This window comes from Helicoverpa armigera, chromosome 11 (genome assembly GCF_030705265.1).
Source record: "Helicoverpa armigera isolate CAAS_96S chromosome 11, ASM3070526v1, whole genome shotgun sequence".
Taxonomy (NCBI): domain Eukaryota; kingdom Metazoa; phylum Arthropoda; class Insecta; order Lepidoptera; family Noctuidae; genus Helicoverpa; species Helicoverpa armigera.
The window spans coordinates 8,187,025-8,207,387 of NC_087130.1; the positions used below are offsets into that span (position 1 = coordinate 8,187,025).

At 33.9% G+C, this 20,363-nt stretch overlaps 1 protein-coding gene across 2 annotated transcripts; it reads right to left on the minus strand.

Annotated features, from left to right (window-relative positions):
- Positions 1-198: 198 nt before the first annotated feature.
- On the minus strand, positions 199-20,189 carry LOC110378393 (TOM1-like protein 2). Of its 2 annotated transcripts, XM_064036838.1 has the most exons (13): positions 20,054-20,189; positions 19,532-19,779; positions 17,593-17,700; positions 15,744-15,839; positions 13,897-13,998; positions 12,805-12,951; positions 11,560-11,711; positions 10,957-11,039; positions 10,635-10,700; positions 9,188-9,290; positions 8,377-8,467; positions 7,815-7,874; positions 199-7,262 (listed from the first exon to the last, which is right to left on the minus strand). In XM_064036838.1, the coding sequence occupies exons 1-13, from the start codon at positions 20,106-20,108 to the stop codon at positions 7,056-7,058; spliced, it is 1,518 nt and encodes a 505-aa protein (XP_063892908.1). In that variant the 5' UTR covers positions 20,109-20,189; the 3' UTR covers positions 199-7,055. The 2 variants fall into 2 exon arrangements, with proteins under 2 accessions (XP_063892908.1, XP_063892909.1); XM_064036839.1 differs by lacking the exon at positions 7,815-7,874.
- Between the last annotated feature and the right edge of the window lie 174 nt (positions 20,190-20,363).

Below are 20,363 nucleotides of genomic sequence, written 5' to 3' on the forward strand. Positions count from 1 at the left end.
AAGTGCCACTAGTCCTAATCCAAGTTTGGTACCAGTGGTGGCAAAATTTAGAATTTCTAAATTGACTGGGCTACTACTGATCTCATCAATTCCAACATCATACAGAATTCATATAGTTTTGTATATCACTATCCATATCCAACCGTTAAATTCGAAGAGGGAAAGATTAAAAATAAAATATTGAAAAGAAACAATATATTTGTATGGTAATTATTTTATTATCTTAAATACAACGATTACAACATAAAATAACTCTTTTAAATAATTAACATTAAGCTTGTTCTTTTAAATTATCACATTAACACCAAAAGAACATTTAATTGAGACAAATGTGGAATGGCATGTTACATTGTTAGTGAACGGGTAGCACTTTGGTACAGTCGGTTACATGTAGGGGTAACTTTTGTTCATTATGATGAATATTATTATTCTACGCTTTATACAGATCCATTACGAATTAAACATAACTAACAATGTGGGAAATAATAATGCCTGAACTTGAGAACTAAATATGAATCATTTTTATATCATATAGATACGAATTTCATCGCAAAATGGTCTAGTAACTGTGTAGGTAAGGACTCAGCTATATCATATAGACCTTGACATTAAATAAAGTTCGCGAAATTAGATAATAAATATCAAATACATTCAAGTTCATACATGATTATAGACATAGATAAGAGTTATTAAAACACGTCGACTGATTTCACTCCGAGCGGGATCCATTCTTCACTCGATTGTAGAATCGTTATACAATAAAATAATCGATTTCATTAAATCCTTTTTATCTTCTACTCCTTATAATTTCAATAATCAACAAAAAACAAAAGAAAATGCAGTACGAACAGGTACTAAATTAATATACAAATACATCCTTCTTGATAACTCTTAGTAATCACTAAATCTAGCAAATAAAAGTACCACGATATACTATATATAAAACAATATTATATATCACAATCTCGACCCTTCGACGATCACTCTCCAATACTTCAATACTATAAACTCGTAATAAATAATTACATAGCCGTAATTAATAAATTTGGAACGCCAGTGGTCTTGTATTAAATGCTCCCGTGGTCTAGTGAAGTCTACATAAGTTATATATTAAAGAATTCTACCTAATGTAAACTTATCCTAGTGTAATACATAGTCAATGATGCAGCCGTAGTTATGTACTTATTGTTTACCACGCTGATACATTATTTATATTGATATATTTTAAGTTGAACAATTCAAATCTTATCCCTACAAGTTAGTAATCTCGACCGAATATTAACAAATATGTTTAAAAACTTTTTAATTTCGTAACTTTTAAAATTAGTTGATGAAAATCGATTAGTCAGCTTAAAATATTTCAATTACAACTATAAAAGCCAGGCACCAAACGGCATATCGAATACATGTGAATTATTGTTATAACGAGAACTAATCGCGGTGTATAAGTTATGTATAAATACGATTCGATGCAAAAACAACTCTAATGGCTCTACGTACGGCGGCTGGCAGGCGCGTTCTCTAAGCCAATTATCGTCACACTTATGGTGTTAAAACATAGGAAAATTTGCGCCCTATGATCTTCTAAAGTGCTGTTACTTCATTTCACAATAATATTAATTACACTTCATTGGATTTATGAAATGTATACAGAATGCACATATTTAATACATTGTATACTTGGCGTTAGTTGTATATGAGTAGTGCAATTGTCATCGTTAATAGTACCATATATTTTGCGCAACGTGTGTTTTGCACCTTTAGAATGTTTGAGTTACATGGTTTATTCATTTGTATGATGTTTAACAAAACAATCCTTATTTAGGGATTCTATTTTTGATAGTGACGGCTAAAATAGTTAGTTGATTGAGTAAGATTAGAGTGAACTTGCATAAATGCAGTAAGTATGATTACCGCTAAAAGTGTTTATAACAAAATATTTTTTTAAACGGACATTTATAAATTAAACAATTTGGTGTTGCCAGGTGAAATTAATTTAATTTTAATGGCTGAAGGTTGCCATTGTCGAGAGTGACCTTACAGTACTGAGTGAATTCTTTACATTTTCCTGTGTAAATAAATGTTTAGTTTTTTCTTTAATCAAAGATACCTTTGTTGGATTATATAAAGCAAAAACTAATACCCCTAACTTTCGATAACATTGTTCTTTGTTCTATCTGAACAATCTACTGTTTATTTAACTCTACACACACTGCGTCACGGGATCTTGTTAGACGGACGTATTGCTTCCAAGTACCATTTAAAGTATAGAATAAATATTTCAATATCAAATTAGTATATTATTTCTTTTAATCCCATACCTCCTATAGGTTATGGGCCCAGTGCGAAAAAGGACATTTAGTAGTGAGAACATTCAGTAGTGCGTAGTGACAGTAAAGTGCATAGTTGTAAATAAAAATAAAGTTGTGACAATGGAAAAAGTGAAAAGAAACATTAAGCCTTTTAATGGAGAAAAGTACAGTGTATGGAAATTTAGAATTCGTACACTGCTTTCAGAGTTAAACTTGCTCAGTGTTATTGACGAAGAAATTCCTGGAACGCGATCCGCTGAGTGGGAAAAGAATAATAAGGCAGCCAAAAGTATTATAGTCGAATATTTGGCGGACTCATATCTTAATTATATTAATGAAAATGGGACTGCTCAAGCAGTTTTTAAACATTTTGACGCGATCTATGAAAGGAAAAGTGTAGCAACTCAATTAGCGCTGAGAAAACAATTATTGGGATTAAAATTAAAAGCCGATATACCCTTGATCAAACACTTCTCAACATTTGACGATCTGCTGACAGAATTATCAGCTGCTGGAGCTAAATTAGAGGAAACGGACAAAGTAGCTCATTTATTACTTACTCTCCCGAATACATATGATGGCGTTATCACTGCAATTGAGACACTATCTGAAGAAAATATCACTCTCGGTTTTGTAAAAACTAGACTATTAGATCACGAAGTAAAATTAAAAAACGAGAGTCGTGATACCAGTTTAAAGATACTCCATGTTGAAGAAAAATATAATAAAAACAGATACAATCGCACAAAACAAAACTATTTGAAGAATACAACATTCAAGAAAACAAACAAACAAAAATTTGTGAAATGTCATTACTGTGGACGCAAAGGACACAAGAAACAGGATTGTTTCTATTTCAAAAGACAGACAAATATACAAAACAATGCCCCAGAAAGGACAAGACAAGTCCAAACTATTGCCCTGCAAGAGGGAACGACCTCGAATTCTTCTTTTCAGGATTTGCGTTCATGACAAGCGCATACCATTATGAAAAAGACCACTCGACAATTAAATTCCTATTAGATTCAGGAGCGTCTGATCACATCACAAATAGAGATGATCTCTTCACATCGTTTGAATGTTTAAATCCTCCTTTAAAAATTTCAGTAGCTAAAACAATACATTTATTTCAGCAACTAAAAGGGGAAACATAAATCTTATCAGTCAAACAGGAGTGCAAGGAATACTTACAAATGTATTGTTCTGTGCCGAAGTACCATATAATTTAATATCGGTATCAAAGATGCAGCAAGCAGGATTCACCATAATATTTGATGACAAAGGCACACAAATTACAAAGGAAGGTAAAATCATCATGAAAGGTAAGACATTGAATAATCTTATAGTTCTAGAGTTTAAAATACCAGTAATAAAAGGGAATCCGCTTCCCAAGCATGTTATGTTAATGAAAATAAATATGAATTATGGCATCAACGCCTAGGACATATAAGTAAAACTAAATTCCTGCAGTTAAAATGTCATAATATGATTGATGACTTAGATGAAATAAATACCGTAACTCCAAATGATAAGTTGTGTGAAGCATGCATAAATGGGAAGCAGACTCGCCTGCCTTTTAATAAAGTTAAAGACAAAAGTTACATTAAACGCCCTCTGTTTATTGTGCATTCAGATGTTTGTGGTCCTATAACACCTCCAACAATAGATAACAGAAATTATTTTGTTTTATTTGTTGATGAATACACACATTATTGTGTGGTGTATATGTTAACTTACAAATCAGAAGTGTTTACAGCTTTTAAAGACTATGTCGCTAAAAGTGAGGCTAAATTCAATTTCAAAGTAGTAAATCTTTATAGTGATAACGGTGGTGAATACTTATCCACCGAAATGAAAAACTACTGTAGAGAAAGAGGCATAAGCTATCATTTAACAGTTCCTAGGACCCCACAGTTAAATGGTGTTGCAGAACGTATGGTTCGCACAATAACAGAAAAAGCTCGTGCTATGTTAAATGGCACTAAAGCATCAAAACGTTTTGGGGAAATGCAGTTTTAACTGCAGTTTATTTAATAAATATTACGCCTACGAAAGCTTTAAGTCAATCAAAGACACCATACGAGATGTGGCATGATAGGAAACCAAGCGTTAAAAATCTCAGAGTTTTCGGTTCAACTGTATATGTTCATAATAAAACCAGTAAAACAAATTTGACAATAGGTCGTGGAAAGGAATACTGGTAGGTTATGAACCCAATGGTTATAAAGTTTGGAATACAGAATTCGAAAAATATGAAACTGTAAGGGACGTTGTAATTGATGAGACTAATTTTATCGAATCTAGGCCTTCATTACGACCTGAACGGAGTAATAATACATATTCCCAAGACGAAACTGATAATGACTCCGTAACAAAATCAGTGTCTTATAAGTCTCATAGTTCTGGCCCTAAATCAGATAGCTCTCAATCTGATGAATGCAGTACAAGTAAAATTCGAAAAATCGGTAGTCATGAAATACCGAATGAACCTGAAAATGAATCTGAGAGTAGTTTGAAACACAAAAATCAGGATAAACCTGATGAATTTTTAAATTTACGAAGAAGTGAAAGACTGAAAACATGTTCGCGTAAATCATATAATGAAAATGACTATGATGTCTATAGTGCGTTATCCATCACAAGTAATATACCAAAATCATTAAATGAAATTAAATCTCTGAACGATAGGAATCAGTGGGAAAAGCAGTCAGAGAAGAACTCAATTCTCTTAAGAAAAATAATACATGGACATTAGTACCAAAACCATTAAATAAAAATATTGTAGACTGTAAATGGATATTCACTATTAAAAATGACGTTTCAGGTCAACCTTCAAGATATAAGGCACGTCTTGTCGCTAGAGGTTTCAGTCAAGAATATCTTAGTGATTATAATGAAACATTTGCACCAGTTGCTAGAATAGCAAGCTTTAGATTCTTAATTAGCTACGCAAATCAATATAATTTACTGATTCATCATATGGATGTAAAACAGCATTTCTAAATGGTACACTAAAGGAAGAAATCTACATGAAAGTTCCTGAAGGTGTAAAATGTAAAGATAATTACGTATGCAAATTAAACAAAGCTCTTTATGGCTTAAAACAATCAGCTAGATGTTGGTACGAAACATTTGAACAATGTCTCAAAGAAATAGGTTTTCAGAACTCCCCAGTAGATAGGTGTATATATATGAAAGGTAAAGGAGACATTTCTAAAAATATTTACGTAATCTTGTACGTCGATGATTTAGTTATAGCATGTGCAGATTTGCAAACAATGAATAATTTCAAAGCATATTTAATGACTAAATTCGAAATGACCGACTTACACGATATCAAATTATTTTTGGGCATTAAAATAGAGAGACACCATGATAAAATTACTTTAGACCAAAGTGCTTACATTAAAACCGTTTTGAATAAATTTAATATGAGTGATTGCAATCCTATAAACACACCGATGGAGCTTAAATTAAACTATGAAGCTCTTAACGCTGATAAGAAGTGTGACGCACCATGCCGTCACCTGATCGGTTGTTTAATGTACATTATGCTTTGTACGCGTCCGGACTTAAGTACATGCGTAAATATTTTAAGTCGGTACACAAATAAGAACAATAAAGAATTGTGGTTATGCTTAAAGCGAGTTTTAAGATATATCAAAGGCACAATTGATTTGAAGTTAACATATACAAGAAATAATTACAATAACATCCTAAGTGGATATGTCGACTCAGATTGGGGTGGCCACGATTGTAATGATAGGAAAAGCACTACTGGATATGTGTTTAAATTATTTGATCAAAATACAATTACATGGTGTACAAAGAGACAAACATCAGTAGCGGTCTCGTCTACTGAATCCGAATATATGGCTTTATATGAAGCTGTTAAAGAAGCATTATGGCTTAAGTCTCTGGCAGAAAGCATAAACTTAAAATTAATAAGCCCATTATTTTATATGAAGATAATAACGGATGTATTAGCATAGCTAATAATCCAACAAGTCATAAAAGGTCCAAACACATAGATATAAAATATCATTTCTCTAGAGAACAAGTTGAGAAAAATGTAATAAAATTAAATTATATTTCCACAGGTAACCAGTTGGCAGACTTGTTGACAAAACCTTTACCAGTCGTGTCTTTTATAAGACTGAGAAAAGGATTGGGTATAGAATAAGTTTTAATTTAAGTACAATTTCATTATGAAATGGTCTGATCAGGTTTTTCTGGTTTTCCTGATCCTGTGCAGCAAATGTTGGACCATTATTGTACAGTTGTCCCAGACCTTACTTGGAAGTATAATATGTTACGTCGTATTTATAAGTTGGTATTCACTTTGTAATGTTGAATTGTAGACTAGATACTGTATAGTAAACTAACGAATGACTAAAAGTTAGGGATTAATTTTTGAGGGGGCGTGTTGGATTATATAAAGCAAAAACTAATACCCCTAACTTTCGATAACATTGTTCTTTGTTCTATCTGAACAATCTACTGTTTATTTAACTCTACACACACTGCGTCACGGGATCTTGTTAGACGGACGTATTGCTTCCAAGTACCATTTAAAGTATAGAATAAATATTTCAATATCAAATTAGTATATTATTTCTTTTAATCCCATACCTCCTATAACCTTCTACCACACATTAAGCCATAACCAAACTTACTACACTGCAACTTCACTCAAACCTTCAATAAAACGAAATGTGTTGACACACCTGACTATACAAGCAATCAGAGCGCGAACATAGAGTCCTGCTCCTCCTTATTGATCTGTCGGTGTCGCGGGGTGAGTGCGGCGGGCAGGGGCGGCGCGGGGGTGGCGGCGGGGGCGGGGGGCGCGGGGGGCAGGGTGTCGGCGGCGGCGGCGCGCTCCGCGAGGAACTTGTCGAAGTCACTGCTTGTTACGCTCTCTTGACCACCGGTCGCTTCTGAGGCAGCCTGTACAAATTATAAAGGGTTAATTTACAAGTCATGGTACGCATACTGCAGATTACAATAACCGATTTGTCCGTTGTTTTTCGATTAGAGATTGAAACCAAATTGGTCAAAATTCGATCTCCAATTGAAAAAAAATAAACGGATGGATCAGTTATTGTAATCTGCAGATACTTGTCGGTTGTGGGCCAATCTCAAGGAGCGAAGTTACAAAGGATTGGATAATAATATAATCAGAAAGTTTTGTGTACCAATCTCGAAGAGTGGTTTTTATCCCTACATTGAATTTGGTATGTGCTGCTAGTGTAGCCCATTATTATGATGATGATAATTTTTAAGCATGTTTTTGATATGGGTGCTGCAAATTGGCAAGATGATAAGGATGATTTATTTCGGTGTAGCAAACTAAACTACACATGACGGGTAGTGCACAATGGCAATCAAGAAAAAAAACTAGTAATTATTTACACCATACTTACTCGTGACCAATAAAATGAAAGAATGTATAGCATACTATTTAAAATAATAAAATGATAAAATAAACATAAAACACACCTTCTCCTGTTCTAACCAAGCGGCTATTTCATCGATCTCGCGCTGATCCATGCCAGACGGCTAGAATATTCCAGAAATAAACATAAAATAATTGTTATATACGAACAAACAAAACTCCTATGGAAAATTAATAAAATGTCTAATAGAGACAAATGTCTTGTTATAAAAATTAAATCAAAGAATTAACTAAGTACTGGATATTATTACTATTAGTAAGTATGAAAAACAGAAGTCTAAAATCGTATCATGTCGAAGTGATATTGAAAGCAATCTTTACGACAAAATGGAAAAAAAATCTGTTAAAAAAAATATTCGAGACCCTGTACCCTCCAAAATGTACTATGATGATTTTATAGCCAAGCCACGCCCTTTTGAAAACTCGGTAAACCCCATATTCAATACACACCAAAATAAAATAGAAAAACAACATTAAATTAGTAAAAAAAAACTCAAAACATCACATCAACACAACACGCCAAACAAAACTACATAACAAATTAATTAAATTATTATTATTTATTGACCAATATATAATATAATATCTAGTAATAAAGGTGCATACCAATGGCTGTCCTTGTGTGGCCCTCTGGCTGGCGGCCGAAGCCAATCCAGTGGATGTCTGCTCCTCTAAGTTATCTGCGTAACTGCTGCCACTGAAACATAAAATATGTAAATCAAGTTGGTTCCTTTACTACGCTTTTTAGGGTGCGTCCACATCTGGCGAATGCGCAGCACGCGAGCCGATCGCGAGCTGTCCGCGAGCTGCGCGCGTGCATTTTGTTCGATGGCCGCTTCTGCTTGGCCCGCGCGCAGCTCGCGCGCGACCAAGCGCCGCACGCGAGCGACGTCTGCCATCTTCGATAGTACTGAGCCAATATACGGAACTGTAAGGGCGAGAACTGATTGCGCGCAGATCGCGCGCTCTATACGAGCCTTGCGTGAGTTGCGCTAAAGAGGCGCACCGAACTATTGCAGTGACTGCACGCGCGCAGCTCGCGGACAGCTCGCGATCGGCTCGCGTGCTGCGCATTCGCGGCGCATTCGCCAGATGTGGACGCACCCTTATGTTATAACTAGCTTTTGCTAGCCGTTTCACCCGAATCCTGATGGGATTTCCAGCTCCCGGAAAAAAGTAATCGATGTTTTTTCATCATGCGTGAAAGCGGAACTCACATTATACGCTTTGGCGTTACAATATTATGAGAATTTAATGCATTATTTTTATTTCTTTGATCAACGATATTCTAGATCAGGTAAAAAATAATGAAGGCAATGCATAGCTAGAAATTGATTGTTCAAAGAGTTTTTACAATACAAGAAACTTGAACACTGCAGAACTGTTATCAAGCAGTAATTTAAAGCACACAACTCACCCAGTCTTAGAGTTCTCGTAGGTAAGGTTACGCGACTGCGCGAACATGTCGAACTCGTCCTTAGAGCTGCCCGGGGACTTGTCTAGCTGAGCATCCTTTACGGCTGAAAGGGGAAAGAGTGGATAATAGTTATTTGTTATACAAGAGTGCAAAGCTGCTTTTTAACCGCGAGCTCAATTTTGATGACCGAGCAAGCGGAGGATTCAAAAATTTCAATAATTAGAATCCTGAGCGATAGCGAGAGAATCAAAAGAGCTCAAGGTGAAAAATCTTTGCACTCGAGTGCAACACGTAACTTTTCATCCCACCTCATCGAGGAAATTACTAAATGCAAAAAAACAAAATGGCGCGCACATATAAGTATCAAATTAAAAAGCAGTACCTATTAAAGTTCATTTATTTGAAAACTCAGTTTAAAAATGAAACGAGGTTAAAAATCTATGTAAAAACAATAATAAAAATGACTTAAATAATTGAATAATTATTTTAAGCAGTATTTTATTTGTTTGAAAAGTCTTATCAAGATTGTCACAAATGGAGTATTGCACACGATGTTCTAAATTCAAATCACTTTGCCGCTCTAGAGGATAAAAACGGCTTTTGCGCTCAGATATCAAAGGGTAAAACTACTCTTTCCGAGATGGTGGGATGAAATAGTTATTTGTTATACAAGAGTGCTTTTTAACCGCGGGCTCAATTTTGATGACCAAGCAAGCGAAGGATTCTAAAATTGAAACACGAGCGTAGCGAGTGTTTCAATAATTAGAATCCTGAGCGATAGCGCGGGAATCAAAAGAGCACAAGGTGAAAAATCTTTGCACTCGAGTGCAACACGTAACTTTTCATCCCACCTCATCGAGGAAATTACTCATCGAGCAAAAAAACAAAATGGCGCGCACATACGAGTATCAAATTAAAAATATGTACCTATTAAAGTTCATATATTTGAAAACTCACTTTAAAAATGAAACGACGTTAGAAATCTGTGTAAAAACAATAGTAAAAAATACTTAATTAATTGAATAATTATTTTAAGCAGTATTTTATTTGTTTAATATGTATTTGTTTGAAAAGTCTTATCGAGATTGTCACAAATGGAGTATTGCACACGATGTTCTAAATTCAAATCACTTTGCCGCTCTAGAGGATAAAAACGACTTTTGCACTCAGATATCAAAGGGTAAAACTACTCTTTCCGAGATGGTGGGATGAAAAATATATTAGATACACACATGCCCATATAATTGCGTTTTATAGGAATTGTATTTCAAATTCAGGGATGAGTAGGTTGCAATTTTGGAGATCCATTTTAATATTATAATTTTATTTAATCCAAATTATTGCACAGAGATTCAAAAATGATTGCTTAGTTTTTAAATGAAATAAACGTTAAAATATTGTCTAAAACTATAAAGATAGAATGCTAAAAAATGAAAGTTACACTTACTCAGTTTAGCAATATCAGGTACATCGTCGCTGAGATCAATCAGGGCATCGTCGTCAGCTTTCTTTGCTGTAAGTGTATAAACAAAACCATTAAATAAGGTAAACACTTTGCTGTGTATCAAATGATTGACAGGATAGTTAGTTATATTAACTAGAAAATAAACGGTGACAATTCATTTTTGTTTCATTTTTTATGATGCACTTAAAAATAGTGCGTCCCGGCTGTCATTTGCACATTTTTGTCGTTAAGGGTAATCAGAAGACAGAAAGAAAAGAATTACAAGTTATATATGTGTGCTTTAAATAAAATATATAATACTAACGTGATGCGGGAGCGTTAGAGCCGGGAACTCCCATGGCAGCGCCCAGGATGGCTGATGGAGTAGCGCCACCGGTTGCAGCATTCCTGATTAAATAAGAAGTATTTATAAGTTCGTTAGGAACAAGAGTCATTTTGCTTCCAAGCGAATGGTTATATCAATAACCCTAGAGCGCATTTTAAGTGTCTCAGATTACTTAGCACATTCGATTTGGATTCCATCTCACGTGGCACTCACACATAATATTATTTGATTTATAACATGTTTGGACTTTAAAAGAGACTATGACCCTTGAGTTTGTTTCGGCGTTTCTTCTCAGGGATCAGACAGTTAGGAAATGTGCGACCTCAGCGTTCTTAAAATGACGTGTAAAAGTGATGTAAGCTCCAACTTGAAAAATAAACGATTTAATTTCATTTCGTACATTTTAAAAATCTGCGTATTCTATTGTTATTTGTAAACAAATACAATATTTTATATACAATACTTCTATTGCTTGTCATGTTACTATTGCAAAGTTTTATCAGGACCCGTTCAGTCGTGAATGATCCGAGTTTACCTTTAACTATACTGTTAACGTTAAATACTAAGCAGATATCTTCTCACCTGTTATTAACAAATCTTCCATGTCTCAGCAGCAAGTTGTTGAGGCGATCATTAGCATGCAGCAGTTCGGCAGTGAGAGGAGACTCGCCAGCCAGGCGGCCGATTAACTCCGCCACGCGGGTCTGCATAGCGCGGAGTGTGTCGGCTAACTCCTGGAAATGTCAAATAAAGTAAAATATTGAATTCAAGCAGTTGTTTCATGAAAACGCCAAACGGACGTTTATATTTTTATTTTTCTACAATTACTGAAAGCAGCGGATAAAGGTATCTTGATATCTTCTTTACTTATTTCTAGTAAGTACTAAGATCTGCAATACTTTTGAGTTTTGGGGTTAGCACGAGGAAGAAATACAAAAATATCCAAATGCAGAATCATTTACAAGTTTTTTTGGACAGCATATTTGAAATTCAACAGACTCTAACTGTCGCCTATAAATTAAAAGAAAAACAACGTTAAACCATTATCAAAGCCCATTTAAATACGCAAACATCAGAACATCTACTGTTTTAAGATAATTAATTAAAGTCCCATTTATCAGTGTTCCACAGATTAAAAAGCCCCGTCTTAAAATCCTCACAATAAAGTCTTGTGTAAAACCTTGACTTCAATGCACGGTCGTTAACTCTATCTGCCATTGACACGTTATTTACATAAAAACAAATAAACAAAGGTACCTTTGTACAGCAATTGAATTGCATAATAAAACCGGAATTTTATCGGGATTTTGGCAAGGTTGTGGGTATTTACAAGGTCTTTAGACAGCTGTTGTTTGTTCTGTATTGTCGTTTGTTTACGGTTTACTTACGAAGTCTCCACGAACAACAGAGAATGCTTTGGTAGATCCCTTGTAGGTCTATTTTTGAGCTTGACCTTGTATTTGTAACAACTTGGCAAACCTAATTTAATTCTTGCATGCGCAGCAGTGTTTTGTTCGTAGGTACTTTCTGTCTATTCTGAAGTATAGTATCCAAATTCGGAAGAAGGTATTAGATGATTTTGACAGACATTTTCAAATCACCCCTCCCGTTGAGGGAAGGGAGTATCGGACAAAACCCACCTTTATTCCTTTTGTACCAGGGCCATAGATCATATGCTAGGGTAACTTTTTCGCACGAGCCCGCAACCTAAATAAATAAAAGTCTATACTAATACTCACACACACACACACATACCCACAGGTCAGCGCGGAGCTTGTTCTGACTCTCTGATGTTATACCTGAGGTATAATATAATACAGCACTCACATTAAGCAGCTCGATGTCAGTGTCATGGTGGGCGGTGTGGGGCTGCGTGGTGAGCTCGTTGAGCATGTCGTTCATCACGTTCATGTTGCCGTCCACCACGGCCAGGTCAGCACGGAGCTTGTTCGTCTGACTCTCGGATAGCGTTACCTGGGAAAAAATGGGGTTTTTATATCATTCTATATGATCTATAGCTAATATATAAAGGATCTAGCAACTAACACGGGCTATATTTTACCCGGGTACGGAACGTAATTTCCACGAGGTGCTAATGTATAAAGAAATAGTTTATAATATATAAATATGTATTCATATTAGAAAAACAAAAATAAATTCTGTGGAACATATTCGTAAGAGCTTTCTGTAAAACAGCACTTCAAAAAACAAAAAAGTTTATTCGGCTTTAGCAACGACATGATACTGCCTTACTTATCCATTTACTTTTAAGGCACAAACCAGTCAATTTGGTATATAATAATAATATGTGAAAAAAGCATATTCACGCAGAATTAGCAGAACTCGCATATTTTATTTCCTACCCGACAACATTTTTGTCTTTAGCCTCCTAGCTTGATCAATATAGATGCAAAAAAAATATTGTCTATGAAAGACGTCAATAAAAAAAAGCTATCGAAAAACATTGAAACAAAAGACTTGACTGATAAATCCTCAAGAGTCAACAGCCCAGTTCAATAGCACTTCGTAATCGACTGTAGTTTCATTATCATTGATACGATAGTTATAAACAAAGATAAATACTGCCAGACTAATTGACAATAATATCGATGATGCAGAAAATGTTTTTAAGAGGTTGCACGAGCTAAGGGGTACTTAAGTATAAGAGGTAGATGTCATTTTACTGATTAACTAGTGTTTATATTAATAGCAATTATGTAAGTTAATATTGAATATTGTTGTTTATAGAAAACATTTAAGTTGGTTTTAAAAGAATAAACCTTATTGAAGAAAAAAAACTTTGAAATCGTTTTCGCCAAAGTCACTAAACTTAATGGTGGATGGCTACTAACTTACTTTTTTATCATGTTTCTTTGGAAATAAAAAGCTGATAAAGTATCATTTTACAATTATACTTACAGTTGCAGAGATCTGTTCTTGAGTAGGGCGACTGGGCGAGTTTTGCGGCATAGCTGATCGTTGAGGCGAGCCAATGATGGGCTCTCCACTGTCAGGAACGCTCTGTGTAACAACACTCATTATTTATTACCAACCATGAAGAATAAAATCACTAGCGGAGGAGCCATAACGGAAAATCGCCTAAGAAGTTGCGCGCCAAAATGCGGGTGAGCGGGGATCGAAAGACGTTACTGGCTACGCCTTTAAACGCCTTTGGAAAACGCTCATTTTAAAAACCAAATCACCAATCAATAGAAACTTATCTTTGACAGATGTCTCAAGGAATCTAAACGCCTCGTTAGTTACTAGTAACTGATCGTTTCGGTCACTCCTACCGTAGGCAATTTGATCTACAAGAAGGCGTCTGACTTACTTGCGTTATAGCAATTCCGCTCATCTTTCCTTATTCCTTAACAACACTTAAAACACTAACTTGGACGGAATAAAATATCAGACTGAACTGGTTTTAGTCATTATACAGCTTGAGATAATGCGTTATAAATATAGGATGGTATTTCAAGTAAAAGGTGACTAGGTGAGATTTCTGAGTAATATCGACCTTGGATTTAAAATGTTCAGATTAGATTTTGTTTGTTGAAGTTTAGATGATATTATAGATAAGTACTGTTTTGACTAGACAGAGGAAAAGTTTTGAGACAGCCAATTGAATGACATTAAGTGTTGTTCCCTCTGGAGGCAAAATTACTGAATCTGAACTCAGTAGAACCGATTTACTTATAGCTACAAACATTTTTCTTAATCATTCTTATTATGGTGTTCATAATTTGACTTCAAAGACATACCATTTATTGTACATATCTAGTTTCAGTTTTACTTAATTGTCAAGGCAAAACAAAGGTCAGCCTGTATAAATAATAATGTTATATAGATGTATATCAGTTACTTTTTATAAAATTTTATCGTTATCCATAATTTCCATTTCAGTAGTTGTAAACAAATGCAGCAAGCGATAACTTTTATGTGTATCTGCCTACGTACGTACGTGAGTGTACATTCATACCTATTTAGTAATACAATACTATCATTTATGCGGTAAACGGTTAACAGGCTAATATTGCTGCCAGTAATATGATACATATTGGACTAAAACTTAATCTTATTTCTCATTTACATCATACCATAGACAAAATTCCGACAAGATGCAACCTTCGCGAAATCATAAACAACCAAAATAGGTATTTTCGACTATTTATATATCTTTGTAACATAGTTGTGATCTGAGTCATAATATTTTCCTTATCGAACGGATCATGGATTATCGTGTCACAATGTAGGGAAATAAAACCGATAAGCGATCGATATTAGATGATAGTACAGTTTTTAACATAAAATTCACTGTATACATGACATATCACTGTTGGACTTAGAACTCCAATAGCGTTAAAACCTGAGATCTTGTAGATATTTTTGAGTGGGTATTTGAAGCCAGCTAAAAACTTATGCTCCTAAGATTCCTACTCAAAAATGTCTACGAGCCATATTGCCAAGACTTGTTATTTACCTCATCTATACTAATATTAGAAAGAGGAAAAATATATTTTTGTTTTTAATGGATAAACTCAAACACAACAGGACCGATTTTAAAAAAAATTTCACTGTGGACGCTACATTCTTCAGGAGTAACATAGGCTACATTTTATACCGGTACGGCCAGTAGTTCCTACGGGACGCGGGTGAAACCGCGGGAAAACGGCTAGTATGTAATACGGTAAATGGCAAGTCTATATAAATATGTAGGTCATAACATTAGGATAATATTTTATTGACTGATAGTTAAGAATACATACCCTTTGCGGTGTGAATATGGGCGCCATGGCATCCAAGTCAGTCATGGGGAATTCGACACCTTTAGTTCGCAGCTCCGTGTAGATCTGAACGACACCCTGAAACAATCACCATGTCTATTGAGTATCAGGAAATACTTTCATTATTAATTTAAGTGAGCGACAAGTCAGTTCTTGAGTGGAGACTATTAAAAATAGAACTGATCTTTGGTAAGAGTATTATGGAAGGCTGTGCTGGAATGATTAATTGCAATGAGGGAATACAATCAATAATAATTATTGCAACTACGGAGGTTTGTAGTTGGCATTCATTCATAGCATTTCTTTAAGAAAACAAACAATAAATAATAAAAAACATCGCATATTTAATAACAGTTATGACAAAATATTTTCTATTGAATATAATCGGATTTTCGCACGCGATCTCGTAAAATACCATTTACAATTCGAGTAAATAAATACCTACTACATTAAACTTCGGTTCGCTATCAATTTACGTTTATTTGGCTTTTTCTTTACTGGGGTAATCTGAGTTAATTCAGTGTCTATTGGATTATGTCTTAAGCTGTTTTAGTGCATAGTACTATAATGTGGTTTCGGTCATTGAACTGAGACAACGTTTGAAGGAGGCATTAAGCCTCGTTCACTAGTAGAAAGTCTTGTATCTTTCGTCGCGTATATCGTGAAATGGGCGACAGAAAGTTCAATGCATGTTAGACTTTCCATCTATCTAGCAACTTAGAAACTTGCTACAGGATTAGACTTAGTAGGTACATATTCACGAACCTGCCTTACATGTAAGCATGACGCAAATAAATTCATTAATATTCATAAATAAAGGAAAACTAGCTTCATTTCTCCACCGGACTTTCAAATAGGTACTAGATTAAGTAGGAGGATAATGAGTGTCTTCGATAAGCCTAGCGTTATCAATGAAACTGATAGATAAAGTTATCTCTTGCAAAATTTAGTTTCATTCAACTATGGAAAACTGACAAGTATGAAAACCACTCCCAGATTCTTACAACACTTCGGAGATGACAAGGAAAAGATTGAAAAAATAAAATAGAAACAGATTGTTTGTTTGAGGACAATTCAATTGAGTGGTGTCATTTCTGTTGCGATAAAACAATTGATGACAATAGGCTGCAATTCTGCATGGCATATTAATAAATTGATAGATCTACGTAATATCTATGTTTGAAGGCAATTGCTAATGTAGACCATATACCACCATGTAGATCATGTAGGTATAGCATTCACAACGTACATAAGATAAAAAGGTTTTTTGTTAGGAACCTAAGTACCTATTTTTGTTTTGATATAGTAACTAACGTACTAGACTTACAGGTAAGCTATGGTAGTTAATAGAGTAGGCTATGTATACTTTAAGGCACCAACTCATACAGAAATATATCTAGAAAGCAGGGTTTACGGAAGCGGATTTTCTAGTACCTATTAAAAACTTGCTACAAAGATGCTGAGATGAGAAACCACCAATAGTAGCAAACAACATGCTACATGATTTGCTATTTCATTGTTAACTTGACCCATACAATTGAGAATCATACTAACAGCAATTGAAAGTTGTGACCTTCTTCAATACAGTCTGAATAAATCTACGCGAAATTGCGATCAAGGCGCTATGCGAATAGTTACCCAACTGGGATTCTGATCTACATAATTTTTACATTCCAAAACTATTACTAAATATAAGAGCGAAATATTTTTTAAATGTATTTAATAAGTTTTTTAAATACTTTTTTGAATATTGTGTACCTATTTCTAGGTTTATTATTTTTACCCGAATTTACGAAATATAAGCTTAATCTATGAAGGTTTTATTGTTTACCTGTAAATCTGGCTGGTTTTGGAAGGCATCAGCCCAGCACTGGATGAGGCTGAGGACTTTTTCTTGCACCACTGTTGGAGGATCATTTTTGGGTCCAATAAGTTTTACCTGCATAAAGAAAAAAAACGCAATAAGCAAAAATAGTAACAACAAGATACTTGTATATGTGTAACTCTGGAACATGACGTTTTTTAATTGTATTTTTCCTGTTTTTTCATGCTGTAATTTCCCGTCATTCAGAATAGTGGTTAAGTAAATACTAGCGTTTTCCTGCGGGATCTATCGCATCGTGCAAATAAAAATTAAGTATGTTGTTTATAAAGTCAAGCCATTGTAGGACTTGAGATTGTGACAGACTAACAACTTTATAATACCTACCTAATATGATTGATATTATAATTGAGGTGTAACATGTAGGCAGAGAATAGACAGAAACTCATACCACACAAAAGTATAAATTAATTTAAACTAGTTTTGATAATATATGCACATCAACAATGTGTCATTTGGCTTCAAGGCGAAAAACATGTTATTTGCTTTGAAAAACAACAGTTATGGATAGAATTCCACTGAGTAATATGTTTTAGAATTCTTAGAAATGTTAATAAAAATTAAACTATAAATGTAATTCTTTCTGTTGTTTACAAATCCTTATTATTTATTTTATACACATTTTGTAATCTAATTTGAAACTAAGTAAATATCTAATAAATAAGCATTAATGAGACTGATGTATCATAAGTCAATTACTTTTGTGGTCAATATTTATAATTTTATGAGACTATCTAAAAATGAATAATCAATATCATACATTTACACTTTCAAAATATTTTATTCTACATACAATTAATGTTATGTACCATGAAGGTATTGAAGTTATAATTTGCATAATGCAGTCAGTTGCATAACACTGCATAATGTGCATATATTATAGAGTTATAGGTAGGACCATGAATCACAATTAGTCTATGACTCATTGAAAGGATATTGACAATACTATAGGCATGTAGGTTGATTCTGTTTACAAATTATGAGCATAAACTACACATCATAATGATATTTTTTTTAGTAGTAAACTGTCTTTTATTTGGTACTTAATTAAAGTTTTCTTGTAATTTTTATTTTTTTTGTAAATTGTCTCAGATGTAATAGATATGTGTTGACTTAATAAATACGTAAGAATTAGTTTGGTAAAAATTTAAAGTAAAAAATTGTGTTTTTTTTTTATCAATAATAGTAATTTGTTTTTCGGATTTTGATTCAAATTCTGCAACACTCTTAAATGCATGGATCTTTCAATGATATTTTCTGAAATACAAATTATCTTGTGTGTTCTCAATTAAGCTCACAAACAGGTATATTACTAATAGTTACAATCATTAAAGATTAACCTTCAACAGATACATTTATTACTAACAAAACTATAAAGTTTAAATGAGCAACTGACTCATAGAAATAGTTGTTATATCATTAGTGATATAGTTATCACTGTTTACCTGTTTATGAGGAATTAGTTTTCCATTTGTAATTGATTGCTGCTGTACTAGATATGTTTTAAATAGATGTTGCAACCTAAGTCAAATAGTGTAAACACTTCTGTTTGAAAAGAGTGTCTGTCTATGGAGTTTCTTGTTGGTTCTTCATAATAAGATCTGTTTCATAAGAACCTATGATAGGTCTATATGAAATAATTTGACAACCTTTTTGTCATTCTTTCCACTAATCAATTAAAAACTTGTTTACAACAATAGAAAGTATTTTAAAAACATTTGAGATTTATTTGCATGGTTTGTCACAGATAGACTTAATGATAAGAAAGCATAATATTATTTGAATTTATCTTGTCTTGATTTAATGTGACTTCTGCAGATTATGGTCATGATAAAAATGCTATCATCAGATTTAAGTCTTTCTAATAAAGAAAAGTCAACGAACTTACCAATTCAGATATAAACTCCTTGTTGCAAGCCAATACATGAAAAGACTTTCCACAGTTTTTAACACAGGTTTCCAGAACAGTGAGGGTGTACATGACAACTGTGTAGTTCTTCCCAGCACTTTGAGTCAACCTCTTTCTTATAGCCTTTATGGCATCCTTGGGCCCGTCTGTGCTGCTGTTCACAATATCACATATTTCCATATTAAGAGCCCAGTTTTCCGACGGTAACGATCCATCTGTAGCTTGTTCTGGAATAATATTTCATCACACATATCACACAATAAAAGGGTCAAAGTAATTAACACCTACTTCAAAATATACGGCGCACAAATATAATGTGATTACGGCAATTTGTACAGAGTACTTTCGACTAAATTGCCTAACATTTAGTTACCGTGACACCACAACAAAGAGAAATTGAGATCTTATAGTGCGCAACAAAAAGAAATGGAACATAGGGTACCGAATCTTGTTATTTTAGACGGCGATAAAGTACAATAACAGTATATGTTTTATCCTCACCTATTTTCTGACCCACCGGCGTAGAAAAAGGATTTCCTACACCAAAGAAAGACATCTTCGGAAATTAATCAAGTATTTATCAAAATGATTTCACCGATTTCACTTGTCACCAAAAACGCAATTCACAGATAAAATAAAATAGTAAACCAGCTGTCAAAGTATACAAACTTATAAACGTTCAGAAATATTCATTAAACGATTATTTTTATGATAAACTTCTGTTTTATTGAGTAGACTTCCAAATATACATTTTCGTAACTTGATTATTTTTATAAACAAGATTGTGTATTTATATACTTAACAGAATACA